We start from the raw sequence: 26,885 nt of genomic DNA on the forward strand, positions 1-26,885 counted from the left end.
ATCCAGTAAGTTTTAAATTTTGATCAGTACATTTTTCAATTCTAAAATTTTCTTTTTTACGTCTTTCATGAATTTCTTTTTTCTTTCTTTTTAAAATGGGATATATTTAAGGCATTCTTCATGATGTCTTGATATACTGACCTTGATATACACATATGTAGTTAAATGATTACTGCAGTTACCTTTGCTGAGACTTTCTGTCTTTCCATTTGTTGCAAGTGTATTCACTCCTCTTGGAGTATTTTCCTAATAGCTGCTTTAGACTGTCTATCAGATATCTGTGTCATCTTGGCATTGGCATTTCTTGATTATCTTTTCCAATATGAGTTAGATTTTTCAGGTTCTTCATATACCTTGTAGTTTTGGATTGTATCCTAGAAATTTTGAATATTACGTTAAAAGACCCTGGGGGTTTTATAAATCCTATGAGGAATTTTGTTGTTTTTCTTCTGGCAGGTATTGTGGTTGGGTTCAGGCTACAAATTAAGTCTTCTGTGGACTGCAGTTTCAATGTCAGATTTGTTTTCAAAATCTTGGCAGTACTATTTGGATCTGCCCTGTGTGTGTGCAACCTAGTAGTTAGTCTGGGACCTGGGCAGTGGTCTGTCCTTTAGTTCTGTTCTTAATATCTTTGGTATAATGTCTAGAATTACATCCATATGAGTGCAGCTTTGGGGTGAGCCTAAGAGTTCATACACAACTTTCTGTGGTATCTTTTCCAAGCTCCTCCGTCTCTGAGACGGCCCTGGTACTTTTTGATTCTCTGAACCTCCCCTTGTGGTTCCTGGCCAAAAAGCTGGGGCTTTTCTTACCCCATTGGGCTGGGTACGTCTGGGGTTAGGCTGCAGAAACACACAGAGAAAAAAGCCATAGGGTTGACCACACCCTCTTGGGTCACCACTCATCTGATTGGAGAGGAAGTTTCACCTTCCTCGGGATTTTAGGTACCTGTTGAGATGCACTGATACCACTATTAACTGCTGCTGCCACTGCTGCAGGATTGTGTGAGTACAAAAGTATGGAGACAAGGGAAAAAAGAAAAATGGGAGATCTCTGCCATTTCCTCTGAGTGTTAGGAGTTTGCTTTCTCATTCTTTGAGCCAAAACAGTAGAGCTGCTTCTGGCGCTTCCTCTGTGCCCTAGTTCCCAGTTCTGGTTTTCAGGATGTCTTGAGTCTAAGCCAGGGGATTTCAGAAGAAAAATGGGAAACTCACCACCAGTTCCATGGTACCTGAATTCTTATCTACTTCCTGCAGTCCACCTGCTGCAATATACTTTTTAAGAGTCCACAATAGCTGCTCCATGGATTCTGTCCAGGTGTTACATTTGTATTTAGTGGAAGAGACAGGGTGGAGTGTGCTTACTCTATCATGGTCTGAACTGGAATTCACTTTTTTTAAAATTTATTTTTAATTTTTAAAAGCCTTTTGTCTTATTTTAAAAACATACCTTGTAGAAAACTTAGAAAATAAAAGTAGAGATAAACAAAGCTAAAATCTTCTGTGAACTCATGAGTTACTGCTATTTTGATGTTGGCATGTAGTCCTTTGTTATTTTATATATGTGTTTTTTCAATTTTAATAAAAATTAATTAGATAATAAAATCATATTAATTATTTTAACCAGTAGTTTTGAGACCCAAATACCCATACTACTGACTTGATCTAATGCTGTTTTTACTAAATCTTCTTTTCCTCAATAGGTAGAAAATCTTTATCCTCAAATTGGCTGGGTAGAAATTGATCCTGATGTTCTTTGGATTCAATTTGTTGCCGTAATAAAAGAAGCAGTCAAAGGTAATTGGATTTATAAAAATAACAATAATCTTTATGATTTTTTTTTTGTAATAAGAGTTTTCCTCAGGCTTCTGTAGTTGTGGTGTTCCTAATTTTTATATATGTGTGTGTGTGTGTGTGTGTGTATGTGTAGTATTTTATGGGGATTACAGTTTCCCAGTATTTTTCAAGGGAAATTTGTAATTCACAGTGAACTCCTTTGTCAGGGAAAGGTAACATCTGCTGTGTCCTCTGGTTTGTCTCTTTTCAGCTGTAATGTAAATGCTCACCATTTCCTCATTCCAGGTTATAGCTAGTGCTGTTTTGATTTCCTGTTAAGCACAAAATACCAGAGGATTATAAACAAAAGTTACACTGTATAGTTTCTACTCTCATGAGTTTACAACTGAGTTATTTTTATTGTAAAATAAGTTTTTGTTTTTTTCTGGTCACTTGACATAAAGTGCTCTCCTGGCCAAAGCTATCGTCTAAGTCTTAGTTCTTTAAGAATGTTAGAAACATTCTTAGACATTGAAAACATCTCAAAACATTGAAATGGCAACCTTGCTTGAGAACATGGCAAAGATTACTTGCAAATGTAAATTCTAAAAGATCTTTTACTTCATTTTTCTGGCTGAATTGCTTCTTCTCATCTTTTTGGTTTGAAATATTTCAAAGTCTATACAAAAGTTGCAAGAATAGTACAGTAAACTCTTGTATATCTTTCTTGTAGATTCAAACATATTTTGTAATGTTTACCATTTTCTGCAAACTTTTTTCTTTCTGAACCATAGGAAAGGAGTATTTTCTCCTATAACCACAATGCAATTACCACACTCAGGAAGTATAACATTAACACAGTACTGTTTTCTAATACTCTGTCTTCAATATTCTCTCTTGTCTTAGTGAAAACAAAAAACGAAAAAACTTATTTTTTCAATCTAGAACCCAGCCAAAGAGGAGGCACTGCATTTAGCTGTCAGTCGGCTTAGGCTCCTTTCATCTAGAGCACATCTTTATGACATTGAATGTGCTCCTTTCATCTAGAGCACATTCTTATGACAGTTTTCAAAAGTACAAGCCAGTTTAGTAGAGTGTCCCTCATTTTGAGGTTGTCTGATTGTTTCCTCCCAGTTAGATTCAGGTTGAATAACTTTAGAATACTATATGGGGGTTGATGTGTTTTCCTCAGTGCTCAAATTGAAGTTGTCCCAGATTTTCCCAGTGGGATAAATAGATTTTTAAAGAATATCACAAAAAATACTCGAGTTGCTATATTTTAAGAAATTTGGACCAAAAAGTCAATATTTTTATTTGCATCCTGGCCTCGGTTTGTGTTGAAAATAAGGTCTCAGCTTCAATAATTATACTACTTTCCTTGAGAGTTTTCCTTTATTGTCATTAACCAGCTTCTATTGTGATTGACCATTGCTTACATTAAGAGCCAATCTTATTATTACCAAGAAAAAATAAATCTGACATACTTTGCATAGTATTTGTTTTTTTCCCAACACCTAAAACAAAAAAAGCTACTTTGTTATTAAGAAACAACCTTTAAGGCCAGGCACAGTGGCTCACACCTGTAATCCCAGCACTTTGAGAGGCCAAGGTAGGTGGATCACCCAGGGTCAGGAGTTTGAGACCAGGCCGGCCAACATGGTGAAACCCCATCTCTACTAAAAATACAAAAAATTAGCCAGGCGTGGTGGTGCACGCCTGTAATCCCAGCTACTTGGGAGGCTGAGGCATGAGAATTGCTTGAACCCAGGAGGCAGAGGTTGCAGTGAGCCAAGATTGCCCCACTGCACTCCAGCCTGGGCAACAGAGTGACACTTTGTCTCAAAACAAAAAACAGTAAAACAAGAAACAACCTTTGTTTTCTTCAAGTAAAAAAAAAAAAATTCTGCAGAATCATCTTAGTAATGCTTTATTTATTAATTCCAGTTGTTTTGTTAGAATGCTAAACCCAGGTATTTTTCTTAAAGATTACATTGGATTTTTTTTTCCATATTGTAATATTGTAAAGAAAAATATCACTGGCTTTAAAACATGTGTTTTATCCATCTTTACTTTTAGCTGCAGGAATACAGATGAATCAAATTGTTGGTCTTGGCATTTCAACACAGAGAGGAACTTTTATTACGTGGAACAAGTAAGTACATTTCGTGATAAGCACCCTACTGCTGGGTTCATGCCACAGTGAGTACACTGTTATGAAGTCTCTGGGGAGTTTTAACTTTGTGAATTGAGAAATAGTTTTGTTTGGTTAAGAGGGATGAAATGGGCCTGCTTTCTGGCTTATATGCTTGCTGCATGTAATTTGAGCTTGACTTATATAAAAAAATAACCACAAAAAGATTTACTGTCATTAAAATTATCCATTTCTTTCTTTTGGGTAAGTTAGCTTTCAAACAAGCCTAGATCGAAGATCTAAAACATTAACTTATACCTAAAGAGTCAGAGGAAGCTCACAAATTTCAGAAACACAATACTGTGCTTATGGTTTATATTTTCAGTCTACTCTAAATTTAATATTTGTCTATAGCATATGAGGCATATATACACTAAACACTGTTATAATATCATAATAGCTACTGTATAGTAAACACCTGTGACAATCCCAAGTTCCATTATCCTTACAACAAACTTACAGTTTAGGCATCATACCTGTTTTTACAGAGAAACAAGTTGTTCAATGTTGCTCAGTGAGCAAATAGAGCCAAGATTCTAAATTATCTTTTTGACTCAGAAGCATGTGTTCTTTACACTATCCCCACATTGCCTTCAACATGTTTCTTTCTTTTTATTTTTTCCTAAGACAGGGTCTTATTCTGTCCCCCAGGCTGGAGTGTAGTGGCATGATTACAGCTCACTACAGCCTCAACTTCCCAGGCTCAGGTGATCCTCTTGCCTTAACCTCTCGAGTGGCTGGGACTACAAGTGCACTTCACTATGCCTGGCTAATTTTTTTTGTTTTTTTGTAGAGACGGGGTTTCACCCTATTGCCAAGCAGGTCTCCAATTCCTGGGGTCAAGCAATTCTCCCACCTCAGCCACCTCCCCCAGCTAGCATGTATTTCTCTGTTTCTTGGTTTAAACACACACCCACATTCCCTCCTCCTAAACACCCCCACCACGTACCCACACACACCATTGTAAAATGTGTCTTTGTTAAAGCATTAGGCTCCAAAGGACATCTTGAGTTTGGGCAGTGGGAAAGAAAAGTGAGCAGAGGGAGAAAAGATGAATCTGAAAAATATAATCAGGGTGAAATCACAAAGACTTGGCTTCTAATTCAGTATTAGGCAAGAATAAGAAATTTGAATTTACCGATAGTGGTGGCCTTGATGTTTGGGCTGTTTGATAGAAATCATAGAGAATATAAGGAGGAATGGGTTGGGTAGTAGAGTAGATAGAAGGAGAAATGATAAAATGTTTGGTTTTGGACATGTAAATGTGGAGATATCGCAGAGGTGACTAGAACATTGGTTTAATTTGGACTGAGGCATAGCACATCTCCGTCAGATAGTTTCTTTTTATTTTCATTTTTGGGGGACGAGGTCTTCACTTTGCTACCCAGGCTGGAGTGCAGTGACATGATCATAGCTCACTGCAGCCTCGAACTCCTGGGCTCAAGGGATCCTCCCACATCAGCCTCCCAAGTAGCTAGGACTATAGGTGTGTACCACACTATGGCTGGCTAATTTTTAAAATTTTTATAGAGATGGAGTCTCACCATGTTGCCTAGGCTGTTCTTGAACTCTGAACCTCAAGTGATCTGCCTGCCTTGGTGTCCCAAAGCGCTGGGATTACAGGCGTGACCCACCATGCTCGGCCCAGTACTCTTTTTTTTCACGGCATGATGCATCTCAGATTGATGCCTACATCTACAGTTCTTCTGTGCCTACTCCACCCCCTGGCACTGTCCTTGGTTATGGCAAATCTTAAATAAATCTTAAATAGTAGTATATTGTCAGATGAAGGGATGAATGAATTAAACTTACCTGTACACATAAGGTATCTAATCTTAGTAACACTGTTGACATTTTGAACTAAACAATTCACTGTGGTAGGGACTGTCCTGTGGTGTTGCAGATGTTTAGCAGCATCCCTGGCCTCTACCCACTAGATGTCAGTAGCACCCCAGCCCACCTCACCACCATTTGTACAAACCACAAATGTCTCAAAACATTGCTAAATGTCCCCTGGGGACACCCCCAGTTTGGAACCATTGGTGTAGATGAAGTTTCAAAAAATAATGTGTTCTCTGGTAGAGATTATGTGAAGAAAAGAAGAGCAAGCTAAGGATTTGGACTGTGGGTTCCCCCCCACCAAATTTAAAGTGAGTCAGGGAAGAAAAAGCCAGCAAAGCAGGACTGACGCTAACCTGAGAAGTGGATGGATGAAAGTGGAGGGAGGAGTGTTCTCAGGGAAAGAACTGATTGGATGTGTCACATTCACTTGGCCATTGGCCCCAGTGATTGCTTTCATCAGGACCTGGCTACCATATCACTCATGACAGGAAGGTCAGAATATTAGGAAGCAAAGTTTTTGTCTGATGCTAGGACTATACATCACCGTTAGAAGGAATAGAAGAGTTAGATTTCAAGACAGTTCACTTTCCTTACTGGTGGTGGTGTTGTTGTAGAAGGATACGTCTTCTTCCTAAAACAATTCACTGTGAGTTTTTTTTATCTTGGCTGTCCTTTTTTCTTTTTTGAAATGTTTGTATTCTTTCATGAGTCTTGGTAACATTCTTTGCTTGTGGAAACTGCAATAGTGGATATTTTTTGAAAAAAAACTGGAAGGCTTTGTGCTTCTTTTGCATTAAAATAATGGAGCGTATTCTGCTCATTGGGCCCCAGGGAGCCAATGTGGTGTATGATGCTGACAGATTCCACAAGAGCCCTAGCAAACAGCGGGGACACAACACAGATGGGCACAACGCAGGGCCAACCAGAAGCACTTCTTGTTCATTTGTGAGAGAAAAGGGGAGACAGACTAGACCCTGTGGAAAAACCTATTGTTCGTTCCAATCCTGGCCAGCAGCTCCTCCTCCCAGCTTGTTGTTTTTTTCCTCCTGCATCTATGGTGCATTTCTGCCCTCATGGCCGTAGAAACATTATTTTCCTCACAGTTGCTGTCAGGAGGTCTAAAACTTTGAACTTTGTTTCTGTTTTTCTCCTTGTCTCTCCCCCCATCCCCCCTTTAGGAACCAGGAAACTTACTAACTTTTTTCAGTCTTTGAACTTTCTTCATGTTCTTCAGGTTAAGCTTTTTTTCCAATATATTCAAAAAGTGGTGTGTTTAGCCTGCTTTCTAAAATAACTCTAACTGATATCACTTCCATTTTTGTTCTTTTAAATTCCTTTTGTTCTAAAAAAAAAATCGCGAGCTGTTTTGTTTCTTTAGTTACTGTGTCTCTTGAGGGAGATTTCTGCCAGCTAACTTCAGATCAGGGTGTGTGCCAATTAGCAACACAAACTGTGAGTCACGGGAACCGGGATTCACTCTTAACTGTTTGAGGGCTCACAGGGAGTAATGCACCATGCTGGGGGCTGCACTGCATATACAGATGAATAAGAATACCAGCCCTAATTTACAATCTCATTATGTAGGTACACAAATTACTCTATATTCCCATTGCACAAAATAGATTTTTATTGTAGTATTTGATACTTACGTCAATGAGTCATACCAACTACTTATGACATAAAATATATTAAGAGCCACAGTATGGTGTAAAGTGTTAGAAGGATTTAAGACAATTAATTTACAGTATTGCCATTTACACTTTTCCTTCATTTTTCCTTGTATTGTTGATAGAGATAAACCCAAGTCAATGCTGAGTGAATATTAGAATATATGCTATTACTTGAAAATCAGTATTCTAGATTGTCTTGTTCCATGTTATAAATTAATGAGGTCACTTTCATCTTGTGATTTTTCTCTCTCCCCCTCATTGTTCTTCAGTCACACTAGCTTTTCAGTTCCTCTAAGACATGCTTCATCTTGCTCTAGGACCTTTGAACATATAGCACATTTTGTTGGGAATGTTCATACTTCTGATTCCTTCTCATCCTTCAGAGCTAAGATCCATTGTCATTTCTCAAGCCTTCCCTGACCACCACGCAGGGGCCATCTGTTGAATACTCTCATGGCACCTCTATTTATCCTTTATAGGGCGTATTCCGGCTGTAAGTGAGCAACTGAGTAATTATTTGTTTAAATTCCCTGCTAGAAAGTACAGTCATAAGAGCAAAAGTGCTATGTGTGTCTGTTCATAGCTGTGTACCCAACTCCTGGTACAAATTGCCTTATAAATATTTGCTGAAACCAGTTATTGAACATCAGATTTAAGTGTATAAGTATGTGTTATTATAGAATGGGTCTGAATAATTATATATCAATAGATTTTATCTTTATCAAACACAATCTGATCTTTGACAAAGGTGCTAAGACCAGCCAGTGGAAAAAGAATAGTTTTTTCAACAAATAGTGCTGGGAAAACTGAACATTCACATGCAAAAGAATTAAATTGGACCCTTACCTAATACTGTTTACAAAAATGAACCCCAAAATGCATCAAAGACCTAAATGTAAAAGCTTTAACTCTAAACTAAAAACTCTTAGAAGAAAACAGGAGAAAATCATCATCATGACTTTCATTTGGCAGTGATTCCTTAAATGACATCAAAAGCATAGTTAACGAAATAAAAAATAGATACATTGGACTTTATATATCAAAGGACATTTATTTTTTCATCTGTTTATGATGATTAATTTTTCAGTTTTCTTAACTATTGGAACTCTCCAAAGTAGAAAAATTACCCTAAATTTAATTATAAATAATAAGTAAGCTATGTTAAAATTAATTTGATATAATGTGAAATTTGCATTTTAAAAATATGTCTGAAAAACTTTAATCATTGATATCTAATGTGCAGTTAGACTTCAGAAAACCACCTGCAGCATGTAACATGGAAGGTGTGCATCTTGGTAGGTTTGGTTTGTAATTTCATCCAAGATGGAGGAATAAAACAATAGGAAATCACTCCTCTGATTTGTACTTATGATAATGGTGACCATTTGGATTTCTAAAGGGAAGAGAAGTAACATGCTCATGATCTAGGTAAATGTTGCAATTTCCATTAATAAAGGTAAAAAACAGGACCCTATCAACAGAGTGAAAAGACAACTCATGGAATGGGAGAAAATATTTGCAAACTGTAACCTCCAAGCATGTAACATATTAATCCCTAATCCCTAGTAAGGGATTAATATCTAGAATATGTAAATAATTCCTACAATTCAACAACAAGAAAACAACAACTCAGTTAATAAATGGACAAAGGACTTCAGTAATATACAGATGGTCAGTAAGCACACACAGAGATGCTCAATGTCATTAGTAATTAGGGAATTGCAAATTAAAACCATAATGAGATACCACTTCACATCCACTAGAATGGTGATAATTTTTAAAAAAGAAAGATAAGTGCTGGTGAGGATTTGGAAAAATTGGAACCCTCGTACATTGTTGGTAGAAATGTAAAATTGTGCAATGACTGTGGAAAACAGTTTGCCAGTTCCTCAAAAAGAAACATAGAATTACTATATGACCCAGCAGTTCCACGCCTGGGTATATACCTAAAAAAAATTGAAAACAAAGACTCAAACAGATACTTCACACCAGTATTAAAGCAGCAGTAATCACAATAGCCAAAGGGTAGAAAGAACCCAAGTGTGTACCAACGGATGAAGTGATAAACAATATGTAGTATATAAATACAGTGAAATATTGTTCAGCCATAAAATGGAATAAAGTTCTGATACATGCTACAACATGGATCAATCTAGAAAACATTATACTAAGTGAAGTAAGCCAAATATAAAAGAACAAATATTGTATAATTCTACTTATATATGATCTACCTGGAATAGGCAAATGTAGAGAGACTGAAAATAGAATAGGGGCTATAAGGGATGGGATGAGGAAGGAATGGGGAATGATTTCCTAATTGTTACAGAGCTTCTCTTTGGGGTGATGAGAGTTTTAGAAACAGTGGTGATGGTTGCACAATGTTGTGAATGTACTTACTGCTACTGAATTGTACATGTAAAATAGGTAAAATGGTAAATCTCATATTATGTATATTTTGCCACAATTTTTTTTTTTTAAGTTAAGTATTAGAGAGTGCAATGGCAAGCTGTTAGTTAAAGTAATAGACCATGGGATCTGGGAAAGTAACCAAAGTTAGAAGTGGTTGGTCGGAAGAAAAGGGAATGTTTGAGGGATTAAAGGTTGCAGTGAGTTGGAAGGCCAGGTGTTTAAGGAGTAAGATTGAGAAAACTGAAAACTTTTATTCCTATGTGCTGACTAATACTGGAACATTAGACTTTCAGTGGTAGAACATGTAAAGGCGAGGATATAACCTTGGGTGTGGAATGCTTAAGTAGAGTAGAGAACGAGTCTTAGTAATTGAACCATGGTTCAAGTCACACAGGAGGAGGCCTGGCGTTGGGGTAGAAAGCAAGCTTGACTTGGATGTTGATTGGTAGATGCCAGTGGTTGATTTGCAGGAGCCTCAAAGGAAAAATGATTTTTTTTTTTTTTTTTTTTTTTTTTACTTCTGTATTTCTTAGCTCTGTACTTTTATTGTAGTATTGACCCAAGGTTTATTGAATTTCTATTTATTGGAGAGATTTTGGTAAGCATGTTAGGTTGCCAATGGCTAAGCCAATCCTAAAGTTAACTGGTGTAGAACTAGGCTCAGGCAATATTTCAGCTCTTCCACAGGTCAGAGGTTTTTATTGGATTATGTGTATCAGGATAAGTGCAATAAAGGGGAATAGCATTGGCTTTTAAAAAATCTGCCTTTAAAGTGTGTAGAGCAGGTCTTCAAAGGCCTTTTCCTTAGTTAGTTTTGGTATTGGAAGTATATACATTTCATACTATATGTCACATAATTGTTGTGCAGTGTTGGTTCAACTTATAAAATCCAGAAGAAATCATTCAGAAAGGCACATCTAACTAAATTATACTTTGCAATTATAGTATGGCCTCTAATTTTGTTTTCTCTTATGGCACATCTTTAACATAGTCTCTGATTTATGCTGGGTCTCAAAATACTGTTTTATTCTTTCTAGGAAAACAGGAAATCATTTTCACAACTTTATAAGTTGGCAAGACTTAAGAGCTGCTGAACTTGTAAAATCTTGGAATAATTCTCTTCTAATGAAGGTAATCTATTTCTTCTGTGATTTGGATATTATTTTGTTTTTCTGTAAATGTCCCTTAATTGTAGACTTAATTGTATTATTTCCCACCTATTTTGTTTTAGGACATTAAGAAGACATATGCACACACTCCCCATTCCAGTGAAGTTTAATAATAGTCAATCAAAGGTGTATGTGGTAGACTTCGATACTTGTACCTCAGGAAGTTCTAAGGAGGTTTGTGGTGGACCAGAGTTTCACATGTTAGTGAGAATTTGTGTTTCTGTTCTTGAGAAATGGAAAAGATACAGACTAGAAGAATGAAGTGCCCAAATTTCATCTTTCATAAAAGCTCAGGATGGATATTGAGATATTATAGATAACTAGCAGACTATTACAAGCTCTTATTACAGGCGTGATGGCTCGCGCCTGTAATCTCAACACTTTGGAAGGCTGAGGCAGGGGGATTGCTTGAGGCCAGAAGTTCAAGACCAGCTTGGGCAATATGCTAAGACCTCATCTCTACAAATAATGCAAAATTAGCTGAACATGGTGGTATGGACCTGTAGACCCTGCTGCTTGGTAGGCTGCAGTGAGGGGATTGTTTGAGCCCAGGAGTTCGAGGCTGCAGTGATTGCCACTGCACTCCAGGGCACTCTGTCTAGGTGACACAGTGAGATCCTGTCTCAAAGCCAATAACACCAAATTATGCCTGATACATAGTAGGCATCAGTAAATGACAATGATGATGGTGACAGTGACAATAGCAACATCATGAAATCATCTGTTCTTCTGTTATTTGTCTCAAATTTGCCCTCACTCCTGAATGTGAGATTACCGAATCAAAGGGTAAACACAGTTTTCCAGCTCTTTAAATGGTGTCAGACCTACAGTATTTTATGTCATAATCAATATTCCACATTAATTATTTTATTTTATTTTATTTTATTTTTATTTATTTATTTTTAGATGGAGTCTTGCTCTGTCGCCCACGCTGGAGTGCAGTGGCGTGATCTCGGCTCACTGCAACCTCTGCCTCCTGGGTTCACGTGATTCTCCTGCCTCAGCCTCCCAAGTAGCTGGGACTACAGGCATGTGCCACCATGCCCAGCTAATTTTTTGTATTTTTAATAGAGACGAGGTTTCACTGTATTAGTCAGGATGGTCTCGATCTCCTGACCTGATGATCCACCTGCCTTGGCCTCCCAAAGTGCTGGGATTACAGGCGTGAGCCACCACGCTTGGCCCATATTAATTATTTTAATACTTCTAACGCCTCACAGTTAAATGCCTTCTCTGCTAGTGTACTGGTACCAGATGGAGCCCAGGGGAGTGTCTAGAGCATCAGTTTTACTTGATAAGTATTTGATGATATTAATTTAATATAAAACAAATATGAATATATTATAGAATGTAATAGCAATGCATAAGTGAAACAATTTTGCCAGAATCTCACCTGAATTGATTATCCTTTTTGACAGTTTAATATAGAAAAATGTACCTTGCTGCAGTAACTTGTGAGAGGTGCTGTTAACAAGGACACAGTAATTAAGGGAGTTAAAAGTAGTTATAAGGAAATGTCATGAACCTTCAATTGTATAATTTAAATTATACAATTTATAATCTACAATTCTATATCTTAATATATAATTTTAGTTTTTAATAGTTCATCAGACATTCTTTAAGTTAGTCATTGAGGTGTTTAACACTTTTATTGCTTTGGAAAAATATTGCGATTTGAAAAGAAAAATTGTGATTTTAAAACATTTACTTCCATAATATGTCTCATATTTCAGATCTATTTTTGGTTGTTTGTTTTGAGACAGAGTCTCCCTCTGTCACACAGGCTGGAGTGCAGTGGTGCAGTCTCAGCCCACTGCAACCTCCACCTCCCAAGTTCAAGCAATTCTTCTTCCTCAACCTCCTGGGTAGCTGAGATTACAGGCGCATGCCACCATGCCTGGCTAATTTTTGTGTTTTTAGTAGAGACAGGGTTTCATCATGTTGGTCAGGCTGGTCTTGGACTCCTGGCCTCACGTGATCCGCCTGCCTCAGCCCGCTAAAGTGCTGTAATTACAGGTCTGAACCACCATGCCTAGCCTCAGATTTCAAATCATAATGCAGAACTGTGACCTCAAGCACAAAACTGAGCATTTAAAGCGCTTTTGTCTACTTGATATTGAACATGCGCAGATGAAAGTTTTGGTTCTCTTAGCAAAAAAATTTACACAAACACAGGCTTTCACAGTTTAGCACACATATTTCTAGAGCCTGTCCTGGTAGTGAAGGAGCCCCACTTTGCAGTCATCCCTTTCCAGTTGCTAATGGTTTGACTGTGACCCTTGGAAATGTTTAGTGTTTTTACCAGCAGCAATGTCATTAATTTGGCCAAGGCTAGTCTGAAGCAAAATGGTGAAGTAATTGAGGTGTGTTTGCAATCTCTTGCCACTGTTGCTTTCCTCCAGTCTCCCCAGATGCCCAGTCTTCCTCTTACTGTTGTTCTTATTCTTGCCTAATGATTGCTAAGGCTTTCCTCTCTTTGCTGTTGGCATAAAAGCCCAACTCCTTACCAAGGTTTGGCTCTTTCTGCAGTTCTGACCACTTCCTAGACCTCTTTCTTCCTGAAGTTGCTGAAGATTAGCAACTCCATCTTTGCCAGCCTGTTTCATTCTTGTAGCACTCAAGCCCTTTCTTACCTTAAGGCCATTGTACATACACAGGGTCTCTCTGCCATCATGGCTGGATCTTTCTCATCCTTTAGGGTCCAGCTCATGTGGCACATCTGGGAGCCCTTCCCTGCCACCCTACTTAAAGGAACCCCCTTGCCCTCAATCTCTTATGTTGCCCTTTGTTTCCTTCGTTGTACTTACTAAATTTCAAAGATTCTGAGATATACATTTTTTAAACTGAAAATTAAATAGAAATAATTATAGATTCACATGCAGTTGTAAGAAACAGTACAAAGATCCCTTAGACTCTTTGTGCTTTCTCCCAATGGTAACATTTTGAAAAACTATAGCATAACATCACAACCAGGACACTGACATTAATACTATTCATATATTTTATTAGGATTTCCCCAGTTTTACTGTGTATTCATCTGTATGTGTGTGTGTATGTGTATGTGGGTAAATTCTATACAATTTTTTCCTATCTGTAGGTTTATCTGTAGGTTTATCTGTTTCTATCTGAACAGTTCCATCACTACAATAATCTCTTGTGTTGTTCTTTTATAACTATATGCACCACTCTCCTATATACCTCCCTACCTTCTCTCATTCCTAGCTCCTGGCAACCACTAATCTGTCCTCCATTTTTAAAAAGTTCTAATTTGAAAAATGTTGTAGACATAGGATTATACTTTTAAATATATAACCTTTTGGGATTTGCTTTTTTCACTTATTATAATTCCCTGGAGATTCATTCAAGTTGTTGCCTGTATCAGTAGTTTGTTCCTTGCTATTGCTGAGTTGTATTCAGTAGTACAGCTGTATCACAGTTTATTTAACCATTCACTTGTTGAAGGACATCTGTGCTGATTCTAGTTTTTGGCTATTAAAAATAAAGCTTTTATGAATGTTCTTTGTATAGAATTTTCTGTGAATGTAATTTTTCATTTCTCTGGGATAAAAACCTCAAGGTCATATGGTAATGCAGGTTTTCTTTTGTAAGAAACTGCCAAACTATTTTGAAGAGTGACTATACCATTTACTTTCCCATCAGCAATGTATAAGTTATATTTTAACATCTCTGAAATCAGGATGCATTTCTTAGTAGCATGTTAAATAATGATTCATTTTACAGTCTGTCTTCTTAAATCATCTTATTTATTGACTTGATTGCTTGTTTGTCTTCTCACTAGAATGTAAATTTTAAAAAAACAAGAATTCTGCCCATATTGTTCAATTTGTTTTTATAAGGCCTAGCAACAGTCCTTGGTATGCTAGAAGTTACTCAGTAAATACTCATTAGATATATGAATGAAGATGCTAATTGTTTATATGTTGTCTGCAAGTGCAGGTATTGGAACTTGTAATATTTTTGTATGACCTCCCCACACATTCCGAGGTATCTACATTTTAACAGAAGATCTCAGAAGTGTCCTAAATCTAATTTTTTATGAGAATAGTGTAGTGTATATAAAGAGGAATAGCCCATTTCAGTTTAAATTATTTCTTATAACAAATCAGAAGAAGACTTATAGGTGGTCACTTCAAATACTTTTAAAAAGTCTTATGTTTTAATAAATAATGTGGGTTGGGTGGTTCCAAGATGGCCAAATAGGAACAGCTCCAGGCTACAGGTCCCAGAGTGAGTGATGCAGAAGATGACTGATTTCTGCATTTCCAGCTGAGGTACCAGGTTCATCTCACTGGGGTGTGTCGGACAGTGGGTGCAGGACAGTGGGTGCAGCCCACCGAGCGAGAGCCGAAGCAGGGCAAGGCAGAGCCTCACCCAGGAAGCACAAGGGGTAAGGGAATTCCCTTCCCTAGCCAAGGGAAACCATGACACACAGCACCTGGAAAATCAGGTCACTCCCTCCCTAATACTGCACTTTTCCAAGGGTCTTAGCAAACGGCACACCAGGAGACTATATCCGGTGCCTGGCTCGGAGGGTCCCACGCCCACGGAGCCTCCCTCATTGCTAGCACAGCAGTCTGAGATCTAACTGCAAGGCGGCAGCAAGGCTGGGAGAGGGGCACCTGCCATTGCTGAGGCTTGAGTAGGTAAACAAAGTGGCCTGGAAGTTCGAACTGGGTGGAGCCCACCGCAGCTCAAAGAGGCCTGCCTGCCTCTGTAGACTCTACCTCTGGGGACAGGGCATAGCCAAACAAAAGGCAGCAGAAACCCCTGCAGATTTAAATGTCCCTGTCTGACAGCTTTGAAGAGATTAGTGGTTCTCCCAGCACTGAGTTTGAGATCTGAGAATGGACAGACTGCCTCCTCAAGTGGGTCCCTGACCCCTGAGTAGCCTAACTGGGAGGCATCCCCCAGTAGGAGCAGACTGACACCTACACGGCCGGGTACCCCTCTGAGACGAAGCTTCCAGAGGAACGATCAGACAGCAGCATTTACTGTTCAGCAATATTCACTCTTCTGCAGCCTCCCCTGCTGATACCCAGGCAAACAGGGTCTGGAGTGGACCTCCAGCAAACTCCAACAGACCTGCAGCTGAGGTAGGTACTCAGGAAGGAAAGTACCTTTTTCCAGGAAGGAAAGGAGGTACTTTTCCTTCCTTTTAGAAGGAAAAGTAACAAACAGAAAGGACATCCACACCAAAACCCCATCTGTACGTCACCATCATCAAAGACCAAAGGTAGATAACACCACAAAGATGGGGAAAAAAACAGAGCAGAAAAGCTGAAAATTCTAAAAATCAGAGTGCCTCCCCTCCTCCAAAGGAATGCAGCTCCTCGCCAGCAATGGAACAAAGCTGGATGGAGAATGACTTTGACGAGTTGAGAGAAGAAGGCTTCAGACAATCAAACTTCTCTGAGCTAAAGGAGGAAGTTCGAACCCATCACAAAGAAGCTAAAAACCTTGAAAAAAGATTAGATGAATAGCTAACTAGAATAACCAATGTAGAGAAGTCCTTAAATGACCTGATGGAGCTGAAAACCATGGCACAAGAACTACGTGACGAATGCACAAGCTTCAGTAACCGATTTGATCAACTGGAAGAAAGGGTATCAGTGATTGAAGATCAGATGAATGAAATGAAGCGAGAAGAGAAGGTTAGAGAAAAAAGAGTAAAAAGAAATGAACAAAGCCTCCAAGAAATATGAGACTATGTGAAAAGACCAAATCTACATCTGATTGGTGTACCTGAAAGTGATGGGGAGAATGGAACCAAGTTGGAACCCACTCTTCAGGATATTATCCAGGAGAACTTCCCAACCTAGCAAGGCAGGCCAACATTCAAATTCAGGAAATACAGAGAATGCCACAAAGATACTCCTCAAGAAAAGCAACTCCAAGACACATAATTGTCAGATTCACCAAAGCTGAAATGAAGGAAAAAATGTTAAGGGCAGCCAGAGAGAAAGATCAGGTTACCCACCAAGGGAAGCCCATCAGACTAACAGCAGATCTCTCGGCAGAAACTCTACAAGCCAGAAGAGAGTGGGGGCCACTATTCAACACTCTTAAAGCAAAGAATTTTCAACCCAGAATTTCATATCCAACCAAACTAAGTTTCATAAGTGAAGGAGAAATAAAATTCTTTACAGACAAGCAAATGCTGAGAGATTTTGTCACCACCAGGCCTTCCCTACAAGAGCTCCTGAAGGAAGCACTAAACATGGAAAGGAACAACTGGTACCAGCCACTGCAAAAACGTGCCAAAATGTAAAGACCAGGAGGAAGAAACTGCATGCTAGGAAGAAACTGCATCAACTAATGAGCAAAATAACCAGCTAACATCATAATGACAGGATCAAATTCACACATAACAATATTAACCTTAAATGTAAATGTGGGCTAAATGCTCCAATTAAAAGACACAGATTGGCAAATTGGCAAATTGGATAAAGAGTCAAGACCCATCAGTGTGCTGTATTCAGGAGACCCATCTCATGTGCAGAGACACACATAGGCTCAAAATAAACTGATGGAGGAAGATCTACCAAGCAAATGGAAAACAAAAAAAGGCAGGGGTTGCAATCCTAGTCTCTGATAAAACAGACGTTAAACCATCAAAGATCAAACGAATCAAATAGATGCAATAAAAAATGATAAAGGGGATATCACCACCGACCCCACAGAAATACAAACTACCATCAGAGAATACTATAAACACCTCTACGCAAATAAACTAGAAAATCTAGAAGAAATGGATAAATTTCTGGACACATACACTCTCCCAAGACTGAACCAGGAAGAAGTTGAATCCCTGAATAGACCAATAACAGGCTCTGAAATTGAGGCAATAATTAATAGCCTACCAACAAAAAAAGTCCAGGACCAGGCAGATTCACAGCCAAATTCTACCAGAGATACAAGGAGGAGCTGGTACCATTCCTTCTGAAACTATTCCAGTCAATAGAAAAAGAGGGAATCCTCCCTAACTCATTTTATGAGGCCAGCATCATCCTGAGACCAAAGCCTGGCAGAGACACAACAACAAAAAAGAGAATTTTAGACCAATATTCCTCATGAATATCGATGCGAAAATCCTCAATAAAATACTGGCAAACCGAATCCAGCAGCACATCAAAAAGCTTATCCGCTATGATCAAGTGTGCTTCATCCCTGGGATGCAAGGCTGGTTCAACATACACAAATCAGTAAATGTAATCCATCATATCAACAGAACCAAAGACAAAAACCACATGATTATCTCAATAGATGCAGAAAAGGCTTTTGACAAAATTCAACAGCCCTTCATGCGAAAAGCTCTCAATAAATTCGGTGTTGATGGAACGTATCTCAAACTAATAAGAGCTATTTATGACAAGCCCACAGCCAATATCATACTGAATGGGCAAAAACTGGAAGCATTCTCTTTGAAAACTGGCACAAGACAGGGATGCCCTCTCTCACCACTCCTATTCAACATAATGTTGGAAGTTCTGGCCAGGGCATTCAGGCACGAGAAAGAAATAAAAGGTATTCAGTTAGGAAAAGAGGAAGTCAAATTGTCCCTGTTTGCAAATGACATGATTATATATTTAGAAAACTCCATTGTCTCAGCCCAAAATCTCCTTAAGCTGATAAGCAACTTCAGCAAAGTCTCAGGATACAAAATCAATGTGCAAAAATCACAAGTATTCCTATACACCAATAATAGACAGACAGAGAGCCAAATCATGAGTGAACTCCCATTCATAATTGCTTCAAATAGAATAAAATACCTCGGAATCCAACTTACAAGGGATGTGAAGGACCTCTTCAAGGAGAACTACAAACCACTGCTCAACGAAATAAAAGAGGACACAAACAAATGGAAGATCATTCCATGCTCATGGATGGGAAGAATCAGTATCGTGAAAATGGCCATATTGCCCAAGGTAATTTATAGGTTCAATGCCATCACCATTAAGCTACCAATGACTTCCTTCACAGAATTGGAAATAACTACTTTAAAGTTCATATGGAACCAAAAAAGAACCCGCATCGCCAAGACAATCCTAAGCCAAAAGAACAAAGCTGGAGGCATCACGCTACCTGACTTCAAACTATACTACAAGGCTACAGTAACCAAAACATGTACCAGCATGGTACTGGTACCAAAACAGAGATATAGACCAATGGAACAGAACAGAGCCTTCAGAAATAATACCACACATCTACAACTATCTGATCTTTGACAAACCTGACAAAAACAGGAGATGGGGAAAGGATTCCCTATTTAATAAATGGTGCTGGGAAAATTGGATAGCCATAAGTAGAAAGCTGAAACTGGATCCCGTCCTTACACCTGATACGAAAATTAATTCAAAATGGATTAGAGATTTAAATGTTAGACCTAAAACCATAAAAACCCTAGAAGAAAACCTAGGCAATACCATTCAGGACATAGGCATGGGCAAGGGCTTCATGTCTAAAACACCAAAAGCAATGGCCACAGAAGCCAAACGTGACAAATGGGATCTAATTAAACTAAAGAATTTCTGCACAGCAAAAGAAACTACCATCAGAGTGAATAGGCAACCTACAGAATGTGAGAACATTTTTGCAATCTACTCATCTGACAAAGGGCTAATATCCAGAACCTACGAAGAACTCAAACATATTTGCAAGAAAAAAACAACCCCATCAAAAAGTGGGCAAAGGATATGAACAGACACTTCTCAAAAGAAGACATTTATATAGCCAACAGACACATGAAAAAATGCTCATCATCACTGGTCATCAGAGAAATGCAAATCAAAACCACAATGAGATACCATCTCATACCAGTTAGAATGACGATCATTAAAAAATCAGGAAACAGCAGGTGCTGGAGAGGATGTGGAGAAACAGGAACACTTTTACACTGTTGGTGGGACTGTAAACTAGTTCAACCATTGTGGAAAATAGTGTGGCGATTCCTCAAGGATCTAGAACTAGAAATACCATTTGACCCTGCCATCCCATTATGGGGTATATACCCAAAGGATTATAAATCATGCTGCTATCAAGACACATGCACACATGTGTTTATTGTGGCACTATTCATAACAGCAAAGACTTGGAACCAGCCCAAAGGTCCGTCAGTGACAGACTGGATTAACAAAATGTGGCACATATACACTATGGAATACTATGCAGTCGTAAAAAAGGATGAGATCATGTCCTTTATAGGGACATGGATGCAGCTGGAAACCATCATTCTCAGTAAACTATGGCAAGGACAGAAAACCAAACACCGCATGTTCTCACTCATAGGTGGGAACTGAACAGTGAGAACACCTGGACACAGGAAGGGGAACATCACATACCAGGGCCTGTCGTGCTGTGGGGGAAGGGGGAGGGATACCATTAGGAGATACACCTAATGTAAATGAAGCGTTAATGGGTGCAGCACACCAACATGGCACATGTATACATATGTAACAAACCTGCACGTTGTGCACGTGTACCCTAGAACTTAAAGTATAATTTAAAAAACAAAAGAAAACAAAACAGAAAAATAAATAATGTGAAAAATTTAAATGCCATGTAAAATATAAAGAAATGACCGGGCGCGGTGGTTCACGCCTATAATCCCGGCACTTTGGGAGGCTGAGGTGGGTGGATCACCTGAATTCAGGAGTTCGGGACCAGCCTGGCCAACATGGTGAAACCCCATCTCTACTAAAAGTACAAAAATTAGCCAGGCGTGGTGGTCCACATCTGTTATCCCAGCTACTTGGGAGGCTAAGGGAGGAGAATTGCTTGAACCTCAGAGGCGGAGGTTGCATTGCGCTGAGATTGCACCATTGCACTCCAGCAGTCTAAGCAAAAAATGTAAGCCTGGGGAACAGAGTGAGACTCTGTCTCAAAAAACCAAAAAACCAAAAACCGTGTGTGTGTGTGTGTGTGTGTGTATATATATATTAAAATGAAGAAAGTGTGAGCACTGAATAAGATGAGAAGGAAGTTAAAAGGACAAGACTGAAAAAGAGAACCGAGTGTACAAATTTTCTTAATTGATGTGTTATCAATTAAAAGTGAAAGAAAAAAATGTTTATTACTATTTTTCACAAATAAACCAAAATCTTTAAATTTATTTTGGGGAGTGAGGTAGGATTAACAAAAGTGGGTAAGTTCAACAAGAAATGGACAATACTTCATAAGTGTTTTGTAAAACATCAGTTTCGTAAGTTGAAGTGTCCGTCTACATCCCTGTAGTGTGTGGCAGGATAGGTTTTTTTTCCCCCCAGTATGTCTTAAAGACCTTAAAACTCAAAGCTTGTTTTCTGTATACCTAAGGCTTTTTGTAAATTAAAGATTTTGCTTATGTTTGATCTTTGATCATTAGATAAGTATAGGTAGTATTAAATAAAATCATACAACCGGATTTTAAAAATTTCTGTCTGTGTTAGTGCTAACTTAATTTCTAATAGGAAAGAAAAAAAGCCAATAAAAGCTCATCCTTCATTGTCTAGTATTAAGAGTTCTCAGGTCTTTGATTCACAGAGACAGCTTGAAGCTAAGATGTAAGATTATGATTAATGTGAAAATATTTGGACTATGAGCCTTCAAAATCAAAGATTAGCTGATAACTTCGTATAGATGTTATTACTATTGGAATACTAGTGAATTAATGCTATTCTACTAAATAGTATAGATTTATCTGGGAGGCCTGCAATAAACTTAAAGTGTACATATCCCACTGAAATAAAAATACTACAAATATAGCCTCCTTCCTAGATTCTCTCCCTTCACTATCATAGTTAAAAATAGGTAGAGAGGTGAAATATAGTTGTTTTTTTAAAAAAGTTTATAATAAGTACCTGAGCATCTGGTGTTTGCTAAAATAATTCAAAGTAGGTATGTTGCATTTCATATGTTAGAATACAAACTGCCTATTTAGGATAATATTGCTGTTTTTTATTAAGTGCAGAAAACACTATAAGTAGTTAAATGACTTGTTACTGAGTTTGTTTGCATGTATATAGAATTGATGTGGAAATTTTAAACACTATTAAATGCATTTTCCTAAAATATGTTTTTTAAAATACAGATATTTCACAGTTCTTGCCGAGTGCTTCACTTTTTCACTAGAAGTAAACGACTTTTTGCAGCCAGTTTGTTCACTTTCACAACCCAGCAGACTTCTTTGAGATTGGTCTGGATTTTACAGAACCTGATTGAGGTAAGAAAATACTGTGTGTGTGTGTAAACCATATGAAGACTCTGGGGAAGAAAAAATTAAAGGAATAAAGATAGTAATTTGATTATTTGAGGAAAAATTGTCTACCACATATTGGAATGGAAGACAATGTGGCATCTTGTTTTTGTTTGTTTGTTTGTTTTGCTTTTTTTTTTTTTTTTGAGACAGAGTTTTGCTCTTGTTGCTCAGGCTGAAGTGCAATGGCACGATCTCAGCTCACTGCAATCTCTGGCTCTCAGGTTCAAGTGATTCTCCGGCCACAGCCTCCCGAGTACCTGGGATTATAGGGGCCCGCCACCACACCCAGCTAATTTTTTGTATTTTTTGTAGAGATGAGATTTCACCATGTTGGCCAGGCCGGTCACAAACCCCTGACCTCAGGTGATCCATCTGCCTCAGCCTCCCAAAGTGCTGGGATTACAGGCGTGAGCCACCATATGGATTACAGGCCTGAGCCATATCTTTGATTTATATCAGTGGAATTCTTTTGTGTCAGACTCCTTTTGCTCAACATCATGTTTTTGACATATAGCAATGTTGTGTGTAAATTACTTTGCTTATATTTTCATTGCTATTTGCTGTTCAATGTATGATTTTACCATAGTTTATTGTCTATTCTATTCATGTACATTTGGGTTATTTTCTGTTTTTAGCTGTTATGATTAATGCATCTCTTGGTGTACATGTAATTGCTATGTCTATACATAGGAATGGAATTTTTAGGGCATGAATGTTTATATATGTCTTCACTTTTTTTTTTTTTGAGACGGAGTCTCACTCTGTTACCCAGGCTTGGAGTGCAATGTGTGATCTCGGCTCACGGTAACTTCTGCCTCCCAGGTTCAAGCGGTTCTGCTGCCTCAGCCTCCTGAATAGCTGGGATTACAGGCGCACGCCATCATGCCCAGCTAGTTTTTGTATTTTTAGTAGAGATGGGGTTTCACCATGTTGGCCAGGCTGGTCTTGAACTCCTGACCTCGTGATCCGCCCGCCTCGGCCTTCCAAAGTGCTAGGATTACAAGCATGAGTCACCACGCCCAGCCATATATCTTTATCTTTAATGGATAATGTCAAAACACTTTTGCAAAGTGATAACAGTTTACACACTCTCTATCAGTATGTGATCAGAGGACTTTTTATTTCATTTACGATTGTAATTGACATTGTTAGTTTTTTATATTTTAGCCGTCCTAGTTGGTAAGTAATAATATCTGAGTGTGATTTTAGACTGGATAAAAAAACAAGATCTAACTATATGTTGTCTATAAGGGGCACACTTTAGATTTAAAAAATATAAAGAGGTTAAAAGTAAGTGAGTGGAAAAGATATGTAAACAGTCACTATATCATGTAAACAGTTACATATATCATGTAAACAGTCACTATAAGAAACTGGAGTGGTTATATTAACATCAGACAGTATAGACTTTAAAACAAAAATATGTTACTAGAGATAAAAAGGGAATTTTACAATGATAAGATGGTCAATACATCATAAATATATAACAGTTATAAATACCTAATAACAGAGGTCCACACTACATGAAGCAAAAATGGACAGAATTGAAGGGAAAAATAGACAGTCGAGCAGGATAGTTGGAGACTTCAGTGCCCCACTTTCTTTTTTTTTTCCTTTTTTTTTTTTTGAGACGGAATCTCGCTCTGTCACCCAGGCTAGAGTGCAGTGGCATGATCTCGGCTCACTGTGAGCTCCAGCTCCTGGGTTCACGTCATTCTTCTGCCTCAGCCTCCCAGGTAGCTGGGACTACAGGAGCTCGCCACCACGCCCGGCTAATTTTTTGTATATTTAGTAGAGATGGGGTTTCACCGTGTTAGCCAGGAGGGTCTTGATCTCCTAACCTCGTGATCCACCTGCCTCGGCCTCCCAAAGTGCTGGGATTACAGGCAAGAGCCACCGTGCTTGGCCCTCACTTTCAATAATGAATAGAATAACTAGACAGAAGATTAACAAGGAAATAGAAAGTTGATTAACAGTAACAACTAACTAGATCTAACAGACATTTATAGAAAACTCTACCCAAGAACAGAATATACATTCTCCTGAAGTGTACATGGAACTTTCTCCAGGATAGATCATAGGCTAGGCCATACTACAAGCCTCAGTAAATTTAAAGGGATTGAAATCATACGAAGTCTGTTGTCTGACCATAAAGGCTTCAAATTAAAAGTAACAGAAAAAACTTGGGAAGTTTTAAAATATATGAAGATTAAACAACACACTTAAAAATAACCAATGGGTCCAAGAAGAAATCGTAAGAGAAAATTAAGAAATACTTTGAGATGAATGAAAATAAGATACAACATACCAAAACTTATTAGATGCAGATAAAGTACTTAGAAGGAAATTTATAGTAAGACTATATTACATGTAGAAGAGTGTATTTAAAAAGAAGAAAAATATCAAGTCAATAATCTACCATTCTACCTTACGACATGGAAAATGATGAGCAAACTAAATCCAAAACAAGCAGAAGGAAAGAAATAATTGAATTAGAGCAAAATTAATGCAATAGAGAATAGAAAAACAGTGAAGAAAATCAATAAAATCAAAAGTTTCTTCTTTGAAAAGATTAGCTAAACTGACAAAGAGAGAAAACCCAAATAACTAAAATTATGAATTATTATGAAATTATGGATATTAATACTGACCTCACAGAAATAAAAAGCATTAATAGGCAATACCATGAACAAGTGCATGCCAACAAATTAGATAACCAAGATAAAATGAAAAATTTCCTAGAAATAACACAAACTACTGGAAAAAGAAGAAATAAATAATCTGAATAAATCTATAACAAGTAAAGAGATTGAAGTAATAAATAATACATTCTCACCTAGAAAAGCCCAGAGCCAGATGGCTTTACTAGTGAATTCTACCAAAAGTTTAAAGAAGAATTAACACAATCCTTTCACAACTTCTTCCAAAAGATAGAAAGGGAAAATAGACAATTGAATAGTAATAGTTGGAGACTTTAATACCCTATCAATAGTGGATTATACTTCCATTATTGGAGTGAGAGATACTTCCCAGCTCTTTCTTTTAGGCCATTATTCTCTGATAACCAAATCAAAGACATCAAGAGAAAATAAACTGACAGATCAATATTCCTTATGAATACAAATGCAGAAATCCTCAACAAGGCTGGGTGTGGTGGCTCATGCCTGTAATCCCAGCACTTTGGGAGTCTAAGGCAAGAGGATTGCTTGAACCCAAAAGTTCAAGACCTGCCTGGGCAATATAGCAAGATACCATCTCTCCAAAAAAATTAAAAATTAAAAAATTAGCTGGGTATAGTAGTACACACCTGTAGTCCCAGCTACTTGGGAGACTGGCATGGGAGGATTGCCTACCCCGGAGTTTGAGACAGCAGTGGTCTGGGATTACACCACCACTGCACTCCAGCTTGGATGACAGAGCAAGACCCTGTCTCTGGAAAAAAACTGCACACACACACAAAACTTCAGCAAAATATTAGCAAGTCAAATCCAGCAACATATAAAAAGGATTATATATCATGACTAAGTGGGATTTATCCCAAGAATACAGGATTAGTTTAGCATTCAAAAATCGATTAATATGGATCTTTTATTAAAACTGGTAAATGAAAAAAATAGAAAATTAATATACACCATATTAATAGGATAAAGGACAAAAAAAAGATCATGTCAGTAGATGTAGAAAAAAGTGTTTGACAATATCTAGTGCCTGATAAAATGCTCAACATACTAGGAATAGAAGGAAAGTGCTTCAACCTGATCTGTGAAAAACTCACAGCCGACACCATACTTAATAGTCAAAGACTGAATGTTTTTCTCCTAAGTTCGGGAATAAGACAAAGATGTCCACTCTCACCACTTCTAATTAACATTGTATGAGAGGTTCTAAGCCGGGGCAGTTGAGCAAGACAATGTAATAAAAGGCAACTAGATTGGAAAGGAAGGAATAAAACTATCTCTATGATGCAGATGACATGATCTTGTATATTGAAAATCCTAAGGAATTTCCTAAAAAAATTAGCACTAATATGATACATGAGTGTAGTAAGGTCAGAGGGTATAAGATCAATACACACACACACACACACAAAATGCTTTTTTGAGACAGTCTGTCACCCAGGCTTGAGTACAGTGGCACAATAGCAGTCACTGTAGCCTCAACCTCCAGGCTGAAGAGATCCTCTTACTTCAGCCTCCCGAGTAGCTGCGACTACAGGCACACACCACTATGCCCAGTTAAGTTTTTTTTTTATTTTTCTGAGATGGAGTCTTACTCTGTCATCCAGTCGGGAGTGCGGTGGCATGATCTTGGCTTACTGCAACCTCTGCCTCCCGGGCTCAAGCGATTCTCCTGCCTCAGCCTCCCAAGTAGCTGGGACTACAGGCGTGCACCACAACGCCCAGATAACTTTTGTATTTTTAGTAGAGACGGAGTTTCACCATGTTGGCCAGGCTGGTCTCGAACTCCTGACGTTAAGTGATTCGTCCACGTCAACCTCCCAAAGTGCTGGGATTACAGGTGTGAGTCACTGTGCTTGGCCCCAGTTAATTTTTAAAATTTTTGTAGAAACAAAGT

General features: G+C 38.2%; 1 protein-coding gene across 2 annotated transcripts in view; it reads left to right on the forward strand.

Moving 5' to 3' along the window:
- Nucleotides 1-26,885, forward strand: part of GK5 (glycerol kinase 5) — a 73,504-nt gene that overhangs the window by 8,353 nt on the left and 38,266 nt on the right. For both annotated transcript variants that reach the window (XM_008008862.3, XM_008008865.3), the window contains exons 2-5: nt 1,703-1,796; nt 3,852-3,927; nt 10,925-11,018; nt 22,143-22,274. In XM_008008862.3, the coding sequence (XP_008007053.1) occupies nt 1,703-1,796; nt 3,852-3,927; nt 10,925-11,018; nt 22,143-22,274 (396 nt within the window). The remainder of the gene's footprint in view (nt 1-1,702; nt 1,797-3,851; nt 3,928-10,924; nt 11,019-22,142; nt 22,275-26,885) is intronic.

The sequence above is a fragment of the Chlorocebus sabaeus genome, chromosome 15 (assembly GCF_047675955.1).
Source record: "Chlorocebus sabaeus isolate Y175 chromosome 15, mChlSab1.0.hap1, whole genome shotgun sequence".
Taxonomy (NCBI): domain Eukaryota; kingdom Metazoa; phylum Chordata; class Mammalia; order Primates; family Cercopithecidae; genus Chlorocebus; species Chlorocebus sabaeus.